At 57.7% G+C, this 19,615-nt stretch overlaps 2 protein-coding genes across 7 annotated transcripts in view; both read left to right on the forward strand.

Annotated features, from left to right (window-relative positions):
- KIAA0319L (KIAA0319 like) overlaps window positions 1-6,619 on the forward strand; it is a 30,502-nt gene extending 23,883 nt beyond the window's left edge. For both annotated transcript variants that reach the window (XM_054086495.1, XM_054086496.1), the window contains exons 17-21: window positions 616-758; window positions 1,736-1,858; window positions 2,411-2,501; window positions 2,855-2,946; window positions 4,931-6,619. In XM_054086495.1, coding sequence (XP_053942470.1) covers window positions 616-758; window positions 1,736-1,858; window positions 2,411-2,501; window positions 2,855-2,946; window positions 4,931-5,118 — 637 coding nt within the window. In that variant the 3' untranslated portion in view covers window positions 5,119-6,619. The remainder of the gene's footprint in view (window positions 1-615; window positions 759-1,735; window positions 1,859-2,410; window positions 2,502-2,854; window positions 2,947-4,930) is intronic.
- Window positions 6,620-15,773: 9,154 nt separating this feature from the next.
- Window positions 15,774-18,629, forward strand: LOC128854289 (interferon alpha-inducible protein 27-like protein 2). Of its 5 annotated transcripts, XR_008453308.1 has the most exons (6): window positions 15,781-16,451; window positions 16,696-16,760; window positions 17,004-17,042; window positions 17,590-17,751; window positions 18,019-18,166; window positions 18,614-18,629. XR_008453308.1 is itself a non-coding variant. In XM_054086414.1 (5 exons), exons 2-5 carry the CDS (start codon window positions 16,757-16,759, stop codon window positions 18,105-18,107), a joined length of 294 nt encoding a protein of 97 aa, XP_053942389.1. In that variant the 5' UTR covers window positions 15,780-16,451; window positions 16,669-16,756; the 3' UTR covers window positions 18,108-18,403. The 5 variants fall into 5 exon arrangements, 4 of the variants coding, with proteins under 4 accessions (XP_053942390.1, XP_053942389.1, XP_053942388.1 ...); XM_054086414.1 differs by lacking the exon at window positions 18,614-18,629 and having other exon boundaries at window positions 15,780-16,451; window positions 16,669-16,760; window positions 18,019-18,403; XM_054086413.1 differs by lacking the exon at window positions 18,614-18,629 and having other exon boundaries at window positions 15,782-16,451; window positions 18,019-18,400.
- Window positions 18,630-19,615: the final 986 nt, after the last annotated feature.

Here is a 19,615-nt window from a genome sequence, read left to right on the forward strand (position 1 = left end):
AATACCCTGTTGACTCATAAGCTCACCAGTAATAATAAACCTGAAACATCCATGCATCCTTTTGTGAATCAGAAGGAGACACAGGGCTCTGCACGGCAAGCCTCGGGGAGCACGTTCTTCTGTCATAGAGTTAGTGCAATAAAAATGCAGGATGCAGTAACCTCTGCACCTGTGCTTTATTCTGATTAAAAAGCTTTGCACATTCGAACTAAGACTGTAAACTTTCACTGCTGTCTCTGATGCTGAAGCTCTGTGCTGAGCAGTTACGTGACCCCCCGAAGTTCCATGTGCATTAAGGTCTAAGGATCCCACAGGAAGGGAGGAGATAATGAAAATGGTGGGACCTTAAAGTTTGGGGCTTTGCCTGCTTAGCATGAACGTGCAAACGTGTCCTTGATTAGCAAACTCAAGAACAGTCCAGCCCTAGCTTTGAAAATAGGGGTGGATCAGATGTCCTGAAGGGTTGTCTGCTGTATGACCAGGTCTACCAGTATTGCTTTCAAGATGGAGCCAGAAGTCTGCTTTGCAAATAGATTTGGGATTCTGAATAAGTGAGAATAGGTCTCTACCTGGTGTTTGGGGAACAGCAGATAATGATTTTTGTCTGACTTCCAGCACGAAGATGGTGTTTTTTGTACAGAACCAGCCTCCCCATCAGATATTCAAAGGACGAGAGGTGGCCTGGACGCTAAAAAACGAGCTACGGAAACAGCAGTCAGACTTCCTCATCTTCCGGGCGTTAGAAATTAACACAGTCAGTAAGTAAGAGTCACTGCAGTACCAGCTAATGTCTTTTCCTTCTTCTCAGATGCCTGCCAGAATAAGGACCCTTGTGTGTGCTAAGAACCACCTGTGCGTGCACACACACTCATTCCTGCAGCTTTTGTGTGTTAGCAAGCAGGAAACAGAAAAATGTCTGTTAGAATCAGTTATTTACAAATTGATTCTGTCTGTTCACTGTTCAACTTCATATAAATGGTTACTTGTAATGTTGCTGGGAAGATAAGAACTCGCAAAATCAAAAGCAGATTGATACTTTTGGAACTAAACTATGGCATCAATGGAATGCAGCCAATGAAATGATTGTCATCGTACTGAAAACAATGAAGCTGCAGAGCTCGGTAGCTGTGAACAATCTCATTTCCTCTGCAGCACATACATCAGTCTGAAGGAAATGTTTCCCTTCTACCATTTCTTTAGAGCTCTACATTAGCACTGTGTTTCTTTTATGAGCTCCATCCTATGAGGATCATTTGCTGATCAGTTGGCTATTTTAGACTGGAATTAGGTAATTATTTTCATGACTTCTTGATTTTACAATTTTGTGGCCTTCGGAAGCCACTCTTCACTTCTGTTTGGCCACTTGAAAGATCTGTTTGTTTCCCGTCTCACAGGCTGGATTTGCATTTGAAAGTCAAACCCTTAGTTGAAAACATTTAATTAACAATATACAAATTCCGTAACTTTTGTATCAAAATAATGATTTATTAGGCAAAATTTTCTTAGCCTATGTGCGTTACGTTGTCGATGCAGTGGGACTATTCAGTTTGGCATGAGGTGTGAGAGCTTATGGTTGCACTTCTTACTGCCTGGGATTATGGCCAAGTTGTGGGTGACCCGCAGAGTGACCGGATTCAAGTCAGAGCCTATGGGGTTTGGCTTTATTGAACAGTGCTGTCCCATCTTTATCTCTCATGTGGGTCATTTAGTTCATCTTGCTGGTTTTGGTCCCTAGCGTGTCAGCTGAACTGCTCTGAGCATGGACGCTGTGACTCCTTCACCAAGCGTTGCATCTGCGACCCTTTCTGGATGGAGAACTTCATCAGGGTGCAGATGGGGGACGGCGAAAGCAACTGTGGTATGTGCGACCTCCCTGGGATTGTTATCTTGGGAAAGCAAATGGTGTTTGAAACACGGGGCAGGCAGAGTGACAGGTACCTGCTTTCTCCCCACATCCCTGACATGATGCTCGCACAAGGAGCAGTCCCTGTCCTGGTCCTGTGTGTACCTCCCAGGTCGGTGATATCTAACAGAGAAGAGGCTCCTCTTTAGACCCTCTCAGGGAACCCTCACTACAGATTGGTCCAGTTTTAGTGTATCAATCACGCCTCTTTGCTGTCTTGCGCCTACAGAGGTTCTCCTGCCACCAGAAAGCAAATTTTAGAATCATAGACTTATAGAATCAAGTGAACACACATTGCAAAATGCCCTTGTGCAGCGAGTCCACACGGTGGATCTCGATCCTCTGGCTTCTGTAGGCAAGTAGGTGCTGTCCGTGATGACTGCCAGCGTCCTCTAGTTCTGCCAGGGGCCAGGCCTTTGTTTTCCCCAGGAATAGTCTTCTAAAGCGCATGCTGTCAACTGTATGAAGTGCCAAAATGTCTTTATCTCTGGCGTGTTTTTCTTTCAGAGTGGAGTGTGCTGTATGTGATCATCGCATCTTTCGTCATTGTGGTTGCCTTTGGAATCTTGTCCTGGATGGTGATCTGCTGTTGCAAGAGGTGAGACTGTGGCTGTACCCCCACTGTATCGGTGCTTCAGAGCCAGTAGCTGCATTAGGAGATGAAAGATTCGAACCCATCGTCCCAGCAGGATGTCTGCTTAGCCCTGGGGTGTTCATTTTGTCACTCAGTGTTTGAAGGTAAACGTTGAAGTCCTAGAGCACTGGGTTCAATTAAGCAAGATTTGGATTAACTTGTAAATGTGAAACTAAAGCAATGTTTTAAATGTTTTGCTTTGTGCTATGAACATAATCTGAAGTAAGCCAGTACTCTGGCTTTGAAGATCAGGGTTGTTTTTTCTTTGGGCTTTTGTAGAACTGGCCTGCCTCTTAATTCCTTTTCTTCCTGTTTAGACGAAAAGGAAAATCCAAAAGAAAAAGCAAATACAAGATTTTGGATGCAACGGATCAAGAAAGCCTGGAATTAAAACCAAATCCCAAAGCAGGTAAACATAAGAGAGAAGAGCTCAGCGTTTCCAGAACGCAGACTATGAATGCCCTTCCTCAGTGGACTTAAAATCCCAGAGTGAAACGAACAGTTAGGCGCTGGCAGGAAGGTCTTGGAAGATCTAAGAGCTTGTTGCAGATCTGTAGACAGGGTATTTAGTCAAGTTGTCTTAACTCTTTGGTTTAGAAATTGGGGCTGAAACTGGTCCGGATGTTTCCGCTTCCTATCATGGAATCAGTAGTGGGAGCATGACAGCTGAGCAGAGAGAGCCTGAGCCAGGAAGCGCAGAAGTGGGTCTTGACTTGAAGTTCTCTTGCTTTAAAGCATTCCACTCTGTTCTGGTAGTTTGCTTTTTGCCAATACACAATTCCTTGACCTTGCTCTACAGCAAAGCACGAATTCAGTGCCACTGAGAGTCTCGGTGAACAGATCGACTTCGGCTCTGGTGAGCAAAGGGATACCAGGCAACCTGGAAATACTGACGGCCTTGAGAGAGTGATGTTCAAGAGTCGTGTTTAGCTCTGCCCGCAGATTCTCCCACCCCAAAGGACTTGTTCATAAATTTATTCCTTCTTGTCCTTGTGAGCATCAGGCTCTGGAAGTTTTGCCTTTTAGCCCATCCTCTAATTTTTCTAGGAAGCAGATGCCTGTTTTAGGGGAGAGACCCATGAAGTGCTCAGCGCTCCGCATAGCTACGGGCCTGCTGGCCCATTCCAGAAAGGCACTCATTTGTCTTCAGTGTTCTTAGCCAGCATTTTCCTGTCTGCGTTGCTGTCCTCAAGAGCTTTCCAAAAATCTTTGAGTTATTTCAGGCTGGAGCAGTTTTGCTGCGATTGTATCTGATACCTGAATCTATCCATGGTCACCTCCTGACTGACCAGGAGAGGGGGGAGACGTGGGAGATGTGCAAAGCACAACCCCACTGAGTGCTGGGGAGCTGCTGGAATAGGGATTTCAAAGAAGAGTTTGAGTCCTGGTTTTTGTTTAGAGGTGGCGTTATTTTAACCATGTGTGCAAAATAGTCTCTGATCCTTGTTTGCTAGTGGGAAACAGTGGCTCCTCCTGGTATTACTTCATTTAATGATGTTCCAGCAAAGTGCACTAAACAACAGCATTGGAGGTTGTTGCAACGACAGAGCTGATCGGACGATTCCTCTGGGAACCTGGCCATCCCAACGGATATGGATACCCTTGGCAAAAAAAAAAAAGAGGGTGGTTTTCTTCCCTCAGCACCCAACTCTGCTCTAATCCAGCCATCTGTCGCCTCACGCAGAGGAGCCCCACTGTTAAATAAAGGGCTCATTGTTCTGCAGGCTGTAGCAAATGTGCCTCAACCGTTTGCTCTCTGGTAACTGCACTCCTCTCGCTCCTCTTGAGGCTGGCTGCTGACTAAAGACTTATTCCCTGCTAGGTATGTCCAGGGAGGATTCTGCTAACAGAGGAAATGTTGCATTTCTCCGTTAAGGAAAGGCTAAAATTCAATATTTTCTTCACTGACAATATCAGTAAATGTCTCCTGCGCTTGTGCATTAATCTGAATGCAGCCTGCTAATTTATCTCCCTCCCCTTAAAGGCAAGAGAAGCAGAGATGAGAGTCGGGAGGGTAGTAAGAACGCAGCAATCCCTTGCACACCTGCCTCTCAGCTGTTAGTGCTCAGAGAGCTTTCTAGGCAATGCCCCAAGCAAGGTCAGGGAGACGAAGCTCCCACATAGCCTCATGGTCCCTTCTGGCAATGTAATTTGCTTTTCTTCTTGTTGGTTGTGCTTTGCACAATGTCTTGAAGCATGTGTGTGACCTCTGTCGTGCCAGAGCACCTGAAATGGGTTCCCTTTGGCGTTTGAAGGAGTCAGTGACAGACATAGGGAAAGCTGATTAGGCTTTGAGATGGTCGGAAAAGGAGACTTAGGGAGGGAACAGAGTAAGGTGAGGTGTTTGACAGGTATTAAAAGTGATTTTAACCTGGGACCTCTCTCTTTTGAAGGTGGCAGACAGAAAGCCCAGGTTCTCAACACTAGCCTGATGCACTCGGAGTCTGAACTGGACAGCGATGAAGCCATCTTCACGTGGCCTGACCGTGAAAAAGGGAAACTGCTCCGTAGCCAGAATGGCTCCTTGCGCAATGGACAAGTGATGCTCAAACCCAAGAACCAGAGGGAGGAAATTCTATAGCTCCCCTTTTGCTGGAGCTTGGTGGGAAAGGCCACTCCTGACCCTATCCTACGAAGGCCTTTGGAGGCCGGTTTGATTAGGACAAAGCTGCTAACTCGTTTCACAGAAAATAACTTTGGTTTTGTGGGTTTCTTTTCATTCAGTTAAAACTGGTTGTACTTGAATTTGTACTTCAAGGGAAATCAAAGGGAGGAGAAGGCAACTGTGAACCCCAGGCGAAGTGTCAGAACAGACAGAGCTGGCATCTGGAGGGCGGCAGGACAGAACCACTTGGAGCAACTGTGAATGTCAGGACCCTCCTAGCCCACCTCAGGCTGCAGTGGAGGAGACACCCTTGGACTTGCAGCTCATTCGCCTTGGGAGCTCTGTGGAGAAGGAAGGTCAAGGCTGCGCTTTGAGCTGTGCTCTGAGCTCCCTTTAGGCTCCAGTAGCCTGCCATGGGCTACTGTTGTCCAACGCTTTCTTCTCCTTTACTCCCACCTTTTGTCATGGTTTAAGCACTATTTTGAGTTGTCCTTTCACATGCACTTGGCTGCTTTTGGAGTGCAGAGGAGGGGCAATCTAAACACTATGGCCACACTCCATCAGCTTGCAGGTAGGAGAGGGTTTTATAGCCCTTCTAAATTATTGTCGGGCTTTTCTCCCTGGAAGTTTTGATGACACAGTGGAAAAGCTGACCTGGCTGTGGTAATTGGCTGGGCTGAGACCCTCTCCTGCAGCAAGCTTCTGGGGGTGCAGAGCCGGCAGGGACACCCACCTTTGCTACCTGTGTCTCTTAATTCCAAAGCTGTGAGATGTTCAGTGGCCCCAGCGCCTTCTGCTGGTCGCCGAGCCGTCCGTGAGGCTGGACATTAACCATATCTCAGTTACGAAATGCCATATACTGTAGGGTTGGGGTTTTTTTTTTCCCCCCTTAAAATTTGCACAATGCAGGCGAACAGGGATTGAGATCTTCAGTTCCCGGCAGGTGGCTGCTCCCTCTGGCTGGCAGTGCCCTCGTGTTGCGGCTGAAGAGCCTTGCGTGCTCCTAACGCCGTGCGGAGTACACACCAGGTGTCCTTTAGTCGGTGGAAAAGGGAACTGGGAACCCGAGGGCAGCCGTCGTGTGGTGAGTGCCAGCAGCTCGTGGCCGTGTGTGGCTGCTGCCTGGGTCGGCAGGCGCGTGGCAGTCCCTTCTCGTGCCCTCTCCTGTATGGCACTGTGCTGCTTTCATGAGTTGCACCCCTGTCCTCGGGCAGAAAGCAGCCTCTCGCTGGCATGAAGGATGCCACTGCTCCGCTGTGGCTGGGTGGGCAGTTCATTGCCTTTCTTTGTGTTTAATTTAAAAACTGGAAACTTGTTTCATTGGCTGTTTTATTTTTTTGGGTTTTTTTGAGCTATGAAAGCCAAAAGGCTTTAACTTCCTCAGTTGTATTTATATTGCTGCACTACTGATTTGTGTTTGAGCTAGATGAAGATTAAACACTATTGAATGCGAGGGAATGTTCTCTCGCTGAATGTAGTCATGACTGCTGCTGAGTTTATTCCTCTGGGCAATCAGCTGTCTTCCTCCAGCCCCAGTGCTGGAGTTTGCTGCTCTCCGGAGCGCCAAGGCATCGGCATCCTGCCCTCCCGACTCGGCCGGGCACGGGGCTTGCCTCCTGCTTGTGCGTCACAGCGCGGCTCAGCCTCGGTGGCTCTGGTGCCCTGAGACAGGATTCCCCTTTGTGAGACCTCGGGCTGCTCTGGTGAGACCTCCCCTGGAGCCCTGTGTCCAGGTCTAGAGTTCGTAGCACAGGAAGGACATGGAGCTGTTGGAGCGAGTCCAGAGGAGGCCATGGATATGATCCAAGGGCTGGAGAACCTCCTGTACGAGGACAGGCTGAGAGAGATGGGGTTTTTCAGCCTGGAGAAGAGAAGGCTCCAGAGAGACCTTAGAGCAGCTTCCAGTGCTGAAAGGGGCTCCAGGAAAGCTGGGGGAGGGGCTCTGGATCAGGGAGGGCAGAGAGAGAGGGCAAGAGAGAACTTTCCAGCTGGAAGAGGGGAGATTGAGATGAGATCGTAGGAAGAAATGCTTTGCTGTGAAGGTGGGGAGGCCCTGGCCCAGGTTGCCCAGAGCAGTGGTGGCTGCCCCATCCCTGGAGGGGTTCCAGGCCAGGTTGGATGGGGCTCGGAGCCCCTGATCCAGTGGGAGGTGTCCCAGGGGGTAGAACTGGATGGGTTTTAAGGTCCTTTCCAACCCAAACCATTCTGTGATTCCCAGGCTGCTCCTTCAGCCGCTCTCCCAAGGGCTCCTTCACCACGTGCCCGCCTGGGACCACACACGGGGATGGCTGACACGGATCCTCCCGTGTCCTGCGAGCTGTACCATGGCTGGACACTTAACTCTTGCGTGACGCTGCCCTCTGACGCGCTTCCTTTTGTTCAGATGTGAGTGAATAGTCTGCGAGAAAAGTTTTGGAAGCTGCAGGGTTTGACAGGGTGGGACTGGGACCACACCTGAAAAAGGTTTTTGCTCTTGGACTCTTGTCATGCCGGGTCTGGTGATTCCTAAGCCCCCTGCCCGTCCTGGGGATGTCTCCCTGCATTGGATCCGGGCTGGTTGCGCTGCTGCAGGGATCAGTCCCCTCGCAGGAGGCTCGGAGCACGCTTTGCAGCAGCGCTGGCTTCTTGTTGCGGAAGAGGGAAGGATGAAAACCTGCAGAGCCGTTTTCGCCGACACCTTTGGCAGAGTTCTTCTCTTTGTGCTTACATTTTGCTGTGGGTAAGGGCAGCTTGGGCTGGGTTGGGGCACTGGCAGCACCTCCTGCCAGGGCTGGGATCCCTCCGGAGCTGGGTGACGGCTTCCTCGTTCATTTGTCGTTCCTCATCACTTGAGTGCAGGTTTGTGACCGCGTTAGTGGAAGCTGCCGCTACACTTCTGGCTCCCATTAGTATTCCCTGGCTGTGCAACCCTCCTCCTCGCTCTGCAGGTTAATCCTCGAGTGCCGCTGAGCCCTCGCGTGGACACCCACGCCCTGGCTCCGTGGGAGCGCGAGGGGACCCTCCTGGGCTGATGGCAGTGAGTTTTGGCTCAGTGTGGGAATTCCCTGACCCGTGGGCCATCTACTTCGGCACACAGGGAACCCAGACCTCTCTCAAGGTGGTGTACATCGAGCGAAGGCGTCGCTCTGACGTCCCTCGCCCCTCTCCTGCCTGTGGAGTCACTGATGTCGCTGCTGGTTCGGTACCTGCACACCGGGAGCGGGACTGACCTTGCTGGGAAGGTTTCTGCATTGCTATGCATTAGGATTTCACAATTAGAGATGCTGGCTACAGGTTACCGGCTGTGGAAATCTCTTAGATTTATTGGCTTCACTCGATTTTGTTTTCTTTAACGCATTCAAGCACTGCTTGAGTTGTTGGAGGCGAAGGAGCTCTAGTTTTAAAACAGTTTGCTCTGAACCCCTCCTCCAGTGTCACGGGAGCTGCCCAACCTGTATGAACCCTGTTTGAACCCCGTTTAGATGATTGCGGTGTTACTTCTGAGACTAAAAGTCTTTTTTTTTAAACAAAACATTTCTTGCAATTAAACAGGGAAGATATTTCGCTGCTGCCCGGCTTGCTTCTTTCTCCAGTTTCAGCCGTGGGATGGTTCCTAAGCCACAACCTCCCTGGGTGACCTGTGCCGGTGCCTCACCAACCTCACGGTGAAGACATTCCTCCTTATGTCCAGTCTAAATCTGTCCCTCTCCAGTTTATACCCATTCCCCCTCATCACATCCCCACAAGCATTTATAAACAGTACCTCTCCACCTTTCTTGTCATCCCTTCAGGAACTGGAAGGTCGCTGAGGAGCGGGAGGCAGCGAGCCTCTCTCTAAGGGCGCTGCGCTTGCGTGTTGACCCCTGGTTTGTCTCTCTGCCCCTGCTTTAGCCCAACCGTAATGACGTTCCACTGCTAGAAATCAATTTTCAGCCTAAGCCCCCAAGGACTCTGTCCCCTGGGCTCCTGCTCAGCGGGTACAGAGCCTCCTGGACCTGCCCAGGGCTTTCCCTGTTGCTTTCACTGGAAGGCAAAATTGCAGCAGCGTTGGGGCTTGAGCTGCACCCACTGGGGTGACTGTTCCTCCTAATGGAGCAAAGGAAGGTTTATTAATTAGTGGAGTCTCTGAAGGAGACGGAGGCGGCTGCTCCGCTGTCACGGTGGCTGGTAGGGAATGTGCCCCAAGGCGCCCAGAAGGGACCTGACAGCACCACGGGACACGGATTTTTTCAAAGCAGGGAGGAGACTCACCTTCAGAGCTGCCCTTCTGCCCACGAGCATCTCACGTGCTCCACGGGTTCTGCTGGAGCCGGTGGAGTTCACGCTGCTCAATGTCACCAAAGGATGAGAAAAGCCCGATCTGGTGGAGTCCCCAGCGCAGGGCAGCAGCTGCCCCCGAAGGAAGGTCACCCCAACCCTCTCCAGGAGCCCAACAGCTCTGGGTGCTACAGCGCAGGGGTGTCCCTGCTGTCGGAGCAGCCAAAGGCTCCTGTCTGCCGCCCTCGGTGCTCCACTGGGTCCCTTCCCCTGTCTTCACGCTCTATGATTTCTGCCACACGGCTCTGCTTATTTTTTCCTCTTCGCTGTCCCTGCGAGGGGCTCTCCGAAGGGCTGCCCATTCCCGGCTGCTCCCAGACACCTCCCTTTGCTGTCTGCTCAGCGTTAGTTAACGTTTGCCGTCTCCTTGCAGGGGTGCAGGAGGGAACCCAAGCTGGGGGCACGGGACAGAGGTGGCGGCCGCGGGCGCCCCACGATCCCCAGTCACAGGCACTTGGGCTCTCGGCTTCTGCAGGAAGAGAAACTTCCCTCAAAGCCAGGGCAGCACAAAGAGCCAGGGTTGCTCACTGCGCCGAGGGCTGCATCCCCTCCTGGAGCCTCACAGCAACCCCAGGTTCGTTATTTGAGCGAAATTGCTGACAAAACTGGTTTTGGGGCAGGAGTTTTGCAGCTCAAGAAACTGAGGCACCGGTGACCGTGGTTCAAGGACTCTGCCCACCGTTGCCGACGTTTTTGTGGTTCAGCAGCCCAGGGAAGCTCTGGGGTTCCCTGGGGAAGGAGGTGCATGGATGCATCCGCTCGCGCTGCGATGCTGCAGCTGCTGGAGACCCAACCGCCTGTCAGACCGCGACCGAGTGCAGCGTAGCCGCAAATCCAGCCCAAACCCCCCAGCTCTGCTGGTCCCTCCCTGAGCAGCAGGGGTTAAACCACAAAAAGGCTCTTTCTGGAGCCTGGGGAGAACATGGGATTTCTTTTTTTCTCCTCCGCATGCATTCTCGTTCCTCTGCTTGCGCTGTCCTTCCTCCGACCATGTGGATCTGGCGCTGCTCCCCAGCGCCTTCCTGTCATTGGGATTCCCTGAACTGCTGCTGCTTCGCCTCTTCCAGCCGGGCTCTCCCCTAACGCGTTGGCAGGAGCTCCCACACCTCTCCGGGTGCCCCTGTGGCCGTGGGGCTGATGCGGGGACCGGGGCATGAAACGGGGAACAGCATCCCTGGGATGATGGGAGTGGGCAGCACTGTGAGCAATGGGTGCTGCTGGGATGCTGGGAATACTGCTGGGATGCTGGGGCCCTGCTGGGATGCTGGGAGCACTGCTGGGATGCTGGGGCACTGCTGGGATGCTGGGGCACTGCTGGGATGCTGGGAATGCTGCTGGGATGCTGGGGGTACTGCTGGGATGCTGGGGCCAATACTGGGATGCTGGGGTTGCTGCTGGGATGCTGGGGATGCTGCTGGGATACTGGGGGCACTGCTGGGATGCTGGGGACGCTGCTGGGATGCTGGGGACACTGCTGGGATGCTGGGGCCAATACTGGGATGCTGGGGTTGCTGCTGGGATGCTGGGGATGCTGCTGGGATACTGGGGGCACTGCTGGGATGCTGGGGCGCTGCTGGGATGCTGGGGGCACTGCTGGGATGCTGAGGGCACTGCTGGGGGCACTGCTGGCACCCGGAGTGACCCCGGGCTGCGGAGCTGCCGCAGGGCTGTGGCAGAGCCAGGACAGGAGTTTAGTGACTGCCCTGGGAGAGAGTGACGTTTGCAGGGTGCTCAGCTGGAGAAACACCCCGGACCACACCGGCTGTGTCCCTGCTGCAGCCCATCCTGCTCCCCAGCACCCCGTACATCCCTCCAGACTCGGAATGAACCCCGCGGTTGTCCCTGGGAGCTGGTGGGTAAGTTCTGGGCGGTTTGGGGAGTGCAGAGCTGGCTCGGGACAGGGGGACTCTGCACAGCATCCCCACTGCCAGCACCGCATCCCTTCGCCCACCGCTCCTCCTGCCCAAGCCGCCGCGTCCCGAGGGGCGTTGGGTGCGCTGTGGGTGCTGCCCAATGGGCACCGTCACCCTCTGTCCATCCTTCCACCCATCTCTCTGCCCGTGTGGGGCCCTGCGTGCCGAGTGAGTCCATCTTTCCATTGTTCAAACAATCTCTTTTCCACACGCGGTGCCAAAGCCTCCCCGCTCGCTCCCGCACGCGCCAGTATATTTAGCTGCCTCTAAGCCTCCACCTTTCCTTATATAGGAGAGGCCAAACGAATTTCGCACTCTCATTATTAATAGCCTGAGAGGAGCTCTTAGGAGGCTGCCAAAAATAGCCGACAAACAGAGCGCTCCCGGGCTGGGGAGGGCGTCGAGCTGGCACCGCCGTGGGAGGGACGCCGCGTTGCTTTTTCGGGCTTTTCCCTTTGGGAACCCCAATAAGGTGTCTCCTGGTGTCCTGCCCCCCCGTAGCCCTGAGGGGGGATCCCCTCGTAGGCAGAGAAAGGACCAGCGGTGTCCCGGGTGGGCACAACAGCCCTGACCCCCTCGGGCTTTACCGCTCCGGATATCGCTCCATGAGTTTTGGGGACACCCTGAGCGGGTGATGCGGGACAGCCTGGGGATCCCCATCCCTTTGGGGTCCCCCCAACCGCAGTGGAGCTCCTGTGGCTGCAGCGGCAACAGGTTTTGCCCTCCTGAGCGCCCACCCTTTGCCCTCTGAGCCGCCCCTTCGCCGCCGCTGGGCCCGGCGACGCGCGCCAGCTCTGCCCGTGGCACCGCTCTGGGTGGGCACCGGGTGGGCGACGAGGGGCAGAGGTGCCGGGGGCAGCTGAGAGGATTTCTCAGCAGAGATCACCCATGCAGCATCCTCGGAGTTGGGTGCACCGCGTGCCGGGACGCCGAGCAGCGCGGGATGGGGCGTGCGAGGAAGAGGTCGGAGGGTGCCCAGCGAGTAGAGGGTCTTCACCTGCGCCCGGAGGCATCTGCATCCCAGGCAGGGTCTGCCTTAAATCCCTCCCTCCTTCGCTCCCTGGCGAGGAACTTCTCCCGCTGAACTGGAGGATGCTGCAAGCTCCTGCGGACGAGCTGGAAGAGTCCTGTGGCAAAGTCAAGGCGAGCGGAGAAGCGGCGTTACGGTGCGGGTGTCCCCGCAGCCCGCTGCCCACACCAAGCCTGTGGCCGGACGGTGTCACCCCCAGGACCGTAAGTGGCCGCGCAGGGCGTGAGGTGTGGGCTCTGGGGGGGACAGTGGGACTTTTCCCCATTGCCGGCGTTTAACCTTCAGCGATCCCAGCTGGTGCTGAGCGCTGCTGGGGCTGGGGATGCTGCTGCCACTCGTACCTGCTGCGGGAGCATCCCTGGGCTTGGGGGTCACCGCTGTACCCCCAACGCTTCGGGACAGCCCGGCTGGAGACAGAGAAGCCGAGGCAGCAGAGAGCGCTCCGTGGGGTTTGGGGGGCGATGGGGCACCCCTGGCTGCAGGAGGGTGCTGGGTGCGTGGGTCGGTGGGATGGAGATCCGTGGGTGTCCCCCTCCCCACGGAGCTGGGGGGCTCTCGCCACTCAAAGCAGGGACACCCCACGCCGCTGGGATGGGGCAGGGAGGGAAGCCCAACTCCTGGGCACCTCGGCTTTGGATTTTGGACACGTATAGAGGGAAACGCTGACCGTCAGGGTGGGGGGCAGCGGCACGAGCCCACAGCCCCGGAACGGGCAATGCCTGCGGATGAAAGGGTGGCAGGATTGGGGTTGGGGTGCTCCCCTAGGAGCCCCCCAATCATTCCCCTCGCACCCTTCTCCTCGCTGGGCCTCTCTTTTAATTTTTTAGCCTTCTCAGCTGCTGCAGTGGGTTTGCTGGGGATGGATGAGCTGGGGGGAGACAGAGGGGGGGCAGAGCTGAATAATAAAACTTGGAAAGGCCCCTGCGAGGCAGCGACTGCAGAGCGCGGCCGGGCACGCTGCGCTGGGGGGAGCGGGGAAAAAAGATGCTTCCTTTTATAGCCAGGCTTGGGTGCCATGCAAGTGCATGGGTGCCACCAGGGCTGACCTGGGAGCCCCCCCAGCTCCTCCGCCTCCCCCTGTGTGAGGCTGTTTGCCCCTCAAACCCTCCCTGTTTGGGGCAGGGAGCTGCCCTGCAGCGGGCACGGGACCCCAAGGGCTGCCCAAATTGGGGGGTCTTGGCTAGTGTTGGGGTACGGAGGAGCCGTGGGAGAGGGGCTGCCAAGGGCAGAGCTCTGGGAGGGTTTTGGCTCTGGGATGTCTCTGCAGCCCTCTCAAGGGCAGCGCCCGGGAGGGTTTGGGGCTGCCTGCAGAGATGGGGGTCACCCCCAGGGCTGCAGAGTTGCTTGCGTTGATAACGGGGAGAGCCTGTGCAATAGGGCAGAGATGGGCTGTGGGGCAGGGCAGGGGTGAGGAGGGTGCTGGGAGCAGGCAGGTCTGGTTTGCACTGGGGCTGGGGAAGATGGGGTGCCCTGGGCGCAGGCAGCATCCTGTGGTGCTGGGGTGGCCCCCCAAGGTCACCAGGAGAGCCCGGCCGAGGGCTGCAGTGACCACGGGTGGGATGGGGCTGTGCAGGTTGGGGTCCCCCTGGCACCCCAGTCCTGGGATGCTGCCCAAGGTCAGCCGGGGCGGCTGGGCTGCGACAGCCTTGACCCTGCGCCCTGGCTCTGGGGGCTTGGGGGGGGTGCAGCCACCAGCTTTTGGCTCCTGCTGCACCCCAACAGCCCCGCTGACCCCCTGGGACCCTAAAGAAAAGCTGTGCAGCAGCATCCTGCTGCGCCGGGGGCGACGGCAGAGCCTGAAGGGTTAAGTGGGTGCATCTCTGCAGCCTCAGCCAAGGAACAACTGCTCAGTCTGCTTTTTATTTGAGGGGATAGGGGTGCTGGTCCTGCTGGATGCACTCTGTCCCATCATTGTTGCCAGGATGGGGACTTTGGGTCCTGGGAGCTGCATCTCTGAGGTCCCCAAAGCCATGTCCTTGGGGACCAGCTGTGCGGGAGGTCCTGGGGTGCTGCTGGAGCATCCTGGGGGGACGGTGGCTGTGTGGCAGCAGCGCTGTGCCCCGCTGGCATGGCTGGCAGCTCCAGGGACCCCCCCAGCAGCATCTCCGCTGCCTGTGGGTGCGGTGAGCGTGCACTTGGCACCCACCGGCTCCTCGCTGAGCTGCAGCGCGTGTGGCCACAGCTCCTGGCGCTGAGTCACGGCCACGCCAGGCCTGGCCAGCCCCGCAGCCCCCCTGCCCCGGCCCCCCATCCTGGGAGGGGGCACGATTGGGACCCCGGCGCAGCTCCGCGCTGTGCCCCAGCCGTGGATTTAGGGGCAGGGAGGTCACCAGGATCAAGATGCATCTGGGCTGAGGGGACCTTTGCCCCCTCCATCGCCCTGCCCTGGCCAGGCTGTCTCAGGGCTGGGGGGTCCCCGTTGCACCCCCATTTATGGTTTCCAGCCCCTGAGAGCTCAGCTGAACCCCCTCCCATGGGCAAAGGCATCTCCAGCTTCCCATGGGGGGGGGCTGGGACCCCCAGGTCCTTCTCATGGCCTTACGAATGAGCTGGGGGTGTGGGTGGGTGGCTGTTCCCCCCCGAGTGGGGGTCCCCCCCACGCTGCCCAGACCTGCATTGGCTGCTTCGGCACGTGGGCTGCAGCGTGGAGGGGGCCGGGGAGCTGTGGGGTGCAGGATGGTGCTGTGGGGTCCCAGAGAAACGTGGGATGCTGAAGAGTGGCCGCTGCTGCACCCTGGGTGATGAGGGACCCCAGTGTGGAAGCAACTCCGAGCACCCGCATCCACTGCCCGCGCGGGCACCCGGCACTTGGCTGTGCCCTCATCTCCGCGGAGCCCCCGTGGCCCAAACTGCTGAGGGTCAGCCGCCTCCCGGGGGGTCCCGTGCCCAGGAAGGGTGGCCACTGGCCAAAATGCCAGGCAGCGAGCCCATCGCCGGCCGGAGTGCCCTGTGGCCCCTGCAGAGGCTCTGCGCCCATGCAGTGGCCGTGGCACCGTCTCCAGGGTGGCCGTGGGCACTGCGGGACCATGCGGACAGGGTCACAGCCAGGGATGCAGAGGCAGAGGTTGATCCATGGAGGGCAAGAGGTGCCCCTGCAGCCCCTGACCAGCCTCGGGCTTCGTCGTGGCCACCGGCTCCTTCCCGAATCCCAGCCCTGCGCCGCCCGCCTCTCCCTCCCAACCCGACATACTTCTTCATATGCCCATATGGAATCCGCCGGCGTTATGGAATGTTAAGAAGTATGTATTTTTGGGCTGGGACCCCCACGCCAGGACCCCACTCTATCCCCAAGAGGGCGTCTCCGGAGAGATGGTGCGTCGCTGGGGCTGGTAAAAAGGAACCAGATCAACTTGCAACTGGATTTGGTCCCCTTCAACCAGCTGCAGCGGCGCATGAGCTACGGCAGCCGCTGCGCCCTCGCCACCCAGCCCAGAGGGGCTGCCCATGGAATCACAGAATGGGTTGGGATGGAAGGGACATCAAAGTCCATCTGCTTCCAATCCCCTGCCACGGGCAGGGACATCTCCCACTGGATCCAACCTGGCCTGGAACCCCTCCAGGGATGGGGCAGCCACCACTGCTCTGGGCAACCTGGGCCAGGGCCTCCCCACCCTCACAGCAAAACATTTCTTCCTAAAATCCCATCTCAATCTCCCCTCTTTCAGCTTAAAAGCTCATCCTCTCCCTGCCCTCCCTGATCCAGAGCCCGTCCCCAGCTTTCCAGCACTGGAAGCTGCTCTGAGGTCTCCAGAGCCCTCGTGAAACAGTGGAACTTCACCCTTTCCAAACCTGGCTGGGAATTGCTCCCTAAAGCCCTGCATCCTCCTCCCCACAGCCCCATTCCTGCATCCCCGCAAAGGGTTTGAGGGCAGAGGGGTCCCCATGGGGAACACCCCTGGGGTCTGCCTGCAGAATCAGGCACATGAAGGGTTAACGCCGAGCTGGATCAAGAATCCAGGGAAAACCGAAACTCGGAGAGCCATTTCTTGGAAATTTGCTGTCCTGACATCACCAGGCGCAGTCGCACTCCGGTAGCATCAATCTCTTTTGTGTGCGCAGCACTCGGTGAGGTGAGTGGCACGGGGTGACGGGTGTTTTTTGGGGGGACAGAAGTTGGGGGGCTGCTTGCCCTGCAGGCAGAGCACACGGAGAGCCCCAGGTTGGGGAGGAATGGGAGGTTATGGGGGGGGTCTTTGCTGTTGTGGGGTGGCCGGAGGCTCTTGCGGGGCGGGATGGGGTGGCTGTGTGGGAGAACAAGACTCCACTGACCCCTCTCACCACCCTAAGAAGAAAATCTTGTTCTTGTTGGACCAGACCCGGGTGGGATCCGGCACAGCTCTCGCTCCAGCAGCTGCTCCCCCCAGGACAGCCCACCATGGGTGAGTGCATGGGGTGAGGGGACATGGCACCGAGCCCTGGGCGCGCGCCAAAATCCACCCTTGGCTTCTGAGCAAGGATTCGCTTAACGGCATTCGGGAGAGGGCGTGAGCCAGCGTCCCGGCGGCGCGAGGCACCACGATGGGACACGCGCTTGTGGGGATTCTGGGGGTTGGAGAAGCCCCTTGTAATGTTGCTCTTGCCCTCTGCCCCCCGACTGACCCCCAATCTCTCCTTCATTACAGAATTTGTCGGTACTGCCGTTGGGTTTACCGTAGGGCTCGGTAAGGCGCTGGTGGGCACGAGGACGGCTGACCCCGCATGGAAATAAATGACTTTTCTGGGCTCTACGCTGCTGCTCTGCACACACAGAGCCCTCTCGGGGGGGGGTTCTGCCCCCTCCCCAAAACGCTGCAACCTCAAAGCCGGTGTGCAGCCCCCACTGATGCCATTGGGGGGAGGTTTGGCCACGAGATCTGCGCAATCCGCTCTGCTCCAGGCTGTCCCGGGCGAGTTGGAGCTCTGCTTCAGCGCTGGGGGAGGCTTAGATTGGACTTTAGGACAAATCTCTTCACTGTCAGAGGGGTGAAGCACTAGAGAAGCTGCCCAGGGGGGTGGTGGAGCCTCCATCCTTGAAGGGGTTCAAAGAACACGTAGATGTGGCGCTTCAGGACATGGTTTGGTTGATACAGTGGGCTTGGACTTGATCTTAGAGGTCTTTTCCAACTTTAATGGTTCTAAGACGCGTGGCCAACCAGGGGCTGAGGGTTTTGCAGCCTGGGGACACACGTGTGCCAGCGGGATCGTCACCGCTGCTGCTCTCCAATGCAGGAATCTCTATGGCTGCGGTGCCGGCAGCCCTCTATGTCGTGGGCTTCACCAAAGGAGGAATTGCAGCCGGATCCCTGGCCGCCAGGATGATGTCTCTCTCTGCCATCGCCAATGGTGGCAGGGTGGCTGCCGGCAGCCTGGTGGCCATAGGGCAGTCACTGGGTGAGTGCTCCTGGCATGGCGCCATGGGGTGTTGATGGGGTCACCATGATGTCATGGGGTCACTGTGGTGCCGTGGGGTGTTGATGGGGTCACCGTGGTGCCATGGGGTCACCGTGGTCCCATGGTGTGCCGATGGGGTCACTGTGGTGCCATGGGGTGTTGATGGGGTCACCATGTTGCTGTTGCTCCTCGAGGGGCTCCCGCAGACAGTGGGGTGCAGTGGGGGTCCATGGGGGGCTCAGGCCGATGTCTCCTCCTCTTCCCCAGGGGCGGTGGGGCTCCCCGCGGCTGTGAAGACTGCCTTCGTGGCCATCGGGTCTGTCATCGGCACTATCATCGGCGCTGTCCTGGTGTGACCCCCCACATCCCCACCGGGACCTTCACCAGTGCCTGCTGCGACCCCCACCTCCCCACCAGGACCCTCACCAATACCTGCTGTGACCCCGTATTCCCGCTGGCACCCCCTGCACCTCCCCCCAGGCCCCCCTGCATCTCCTCTGGGACCCTCATCAGTGCCTGTCATGACTCCCCCTCATCCCACATCCCCACTGGGACCCCCACATCCCCACTGGGACACCCCCTCCTTCCCCCCCTGCCCCACACCCCAATCAGGACCACCCATATCTCCACTGGGACCCTCACCAGTGTCTACCATCACCCCCCCCCAACCCTGCATCCCCACTGGGACCCCACCCAAATGTCTGATATGACCCCCTCAGCCCCACAGGGACCTTCCCCAATGTCTGATGTGACCCCTCCCCGACCCTCAGCCCCACCAGGACCCCAACATCCCCACAGGGACCCCCCCAGTGTCTGACAGGACTCCCCCACAATGTCTGATATGAGCCCCTCCCGCCCTATATCCCCACCAGGACCCCTTGTATCCCACCGGGACACCCTCAAATGTCTGATGCGACCCCCCCCACACCTCTCCCGCCACATATCCCCACCGGGACCCCCGCAGCCCCCCCGCGACACCATTCCTCACCCCCCCACCCCACCCCCGCGCTGTATCCGCCCATTAAAGCGGCCCGAGCTCAGCCTCAGCCTCCGCCGCGCTGTGAGGGACCGGGGCGGGAGGGGGAGTGAGGTGGGAAGGGGGGCAGGAGGGGGGTAGGAGGGGGGGGCAGAGGGGTAGGAGGGAGGTAGGAGGGGGTAGGAGGGGGGGAAGGGGGGCAGGAGGGGGAGAAGGGGGGGAAGGGGGCGGGGGGGGAGGGGGGTAGGAGGGGAGAAAAGGGAGACAGGAGGGGGGCAGAGAGGTAGGAGGGGGGTAGGAGGGGGGCAGAAGGGGGGTAGGAGGAGGGTAGGAGGAGGGTAGGAGGGGGAGCAGAGGGGCAGGAGGGGGGCAGGAGGGGGGCAGAGGGGTAGGAGGGGGGCAGGAGGGGGGTAGGAGGGGGGCAGAGGGGTAGGAGGGGGGCAGGAGGGGGGGCAGAGGGGTAGGAAGGGGGGGCAGAGGGGTAGGAGGGGGGCAGAGGGGCAGGAGGGGGGTAGGAGGGGGTAGGAGGGGGGCAGAAGGGGGGCAGGAGGGGGGCAGAGGGGTAGGAGGGGGGAATGGGGGGCAGGAGGAGGGTAGGAGGGGGGGCAGAGGGGCAGGAGGGGGGCAGAGGGGGGGTAGGAGGGGGTAGGAGGGGGGCAGAAGGGGGGTAGGAGGGGGGCAGAGGGGTAGGAGGGGGGAAGGGGGCAGGAGGAGGGTAGGAGGGGGGGCAGAGGGGCAGGAGGAGGGTAGAAGGGGGGCAGAGGGGCAGGAGGAGGGTAGAAGGGGGGCAGAGGGGCAGGAGGGGGTAGGAGGGGGGCAGGAGGGGGGTAGGAGGGGGGGCAGAGGGGCAGGAGGGGGGCAGAAGGGGGGTAGGAGGGGGGGCAGAGG

This window comes from Cuculus canorus, chromosome 22, assembly GCF_017976375.1.
Source record: "Cuculus canorus isolate bCucCan1 chromosome 22, bCucCan1.pri, whole genome shotgun sequence".
In the NCBI taxonomy this organism is placed as follows: domain Eukaryota; kingdom Metazoa; phylum Chordata; class Aves; order Cuculiformes; family Cuculidae; genus Cuculus; species Cuculus canorus.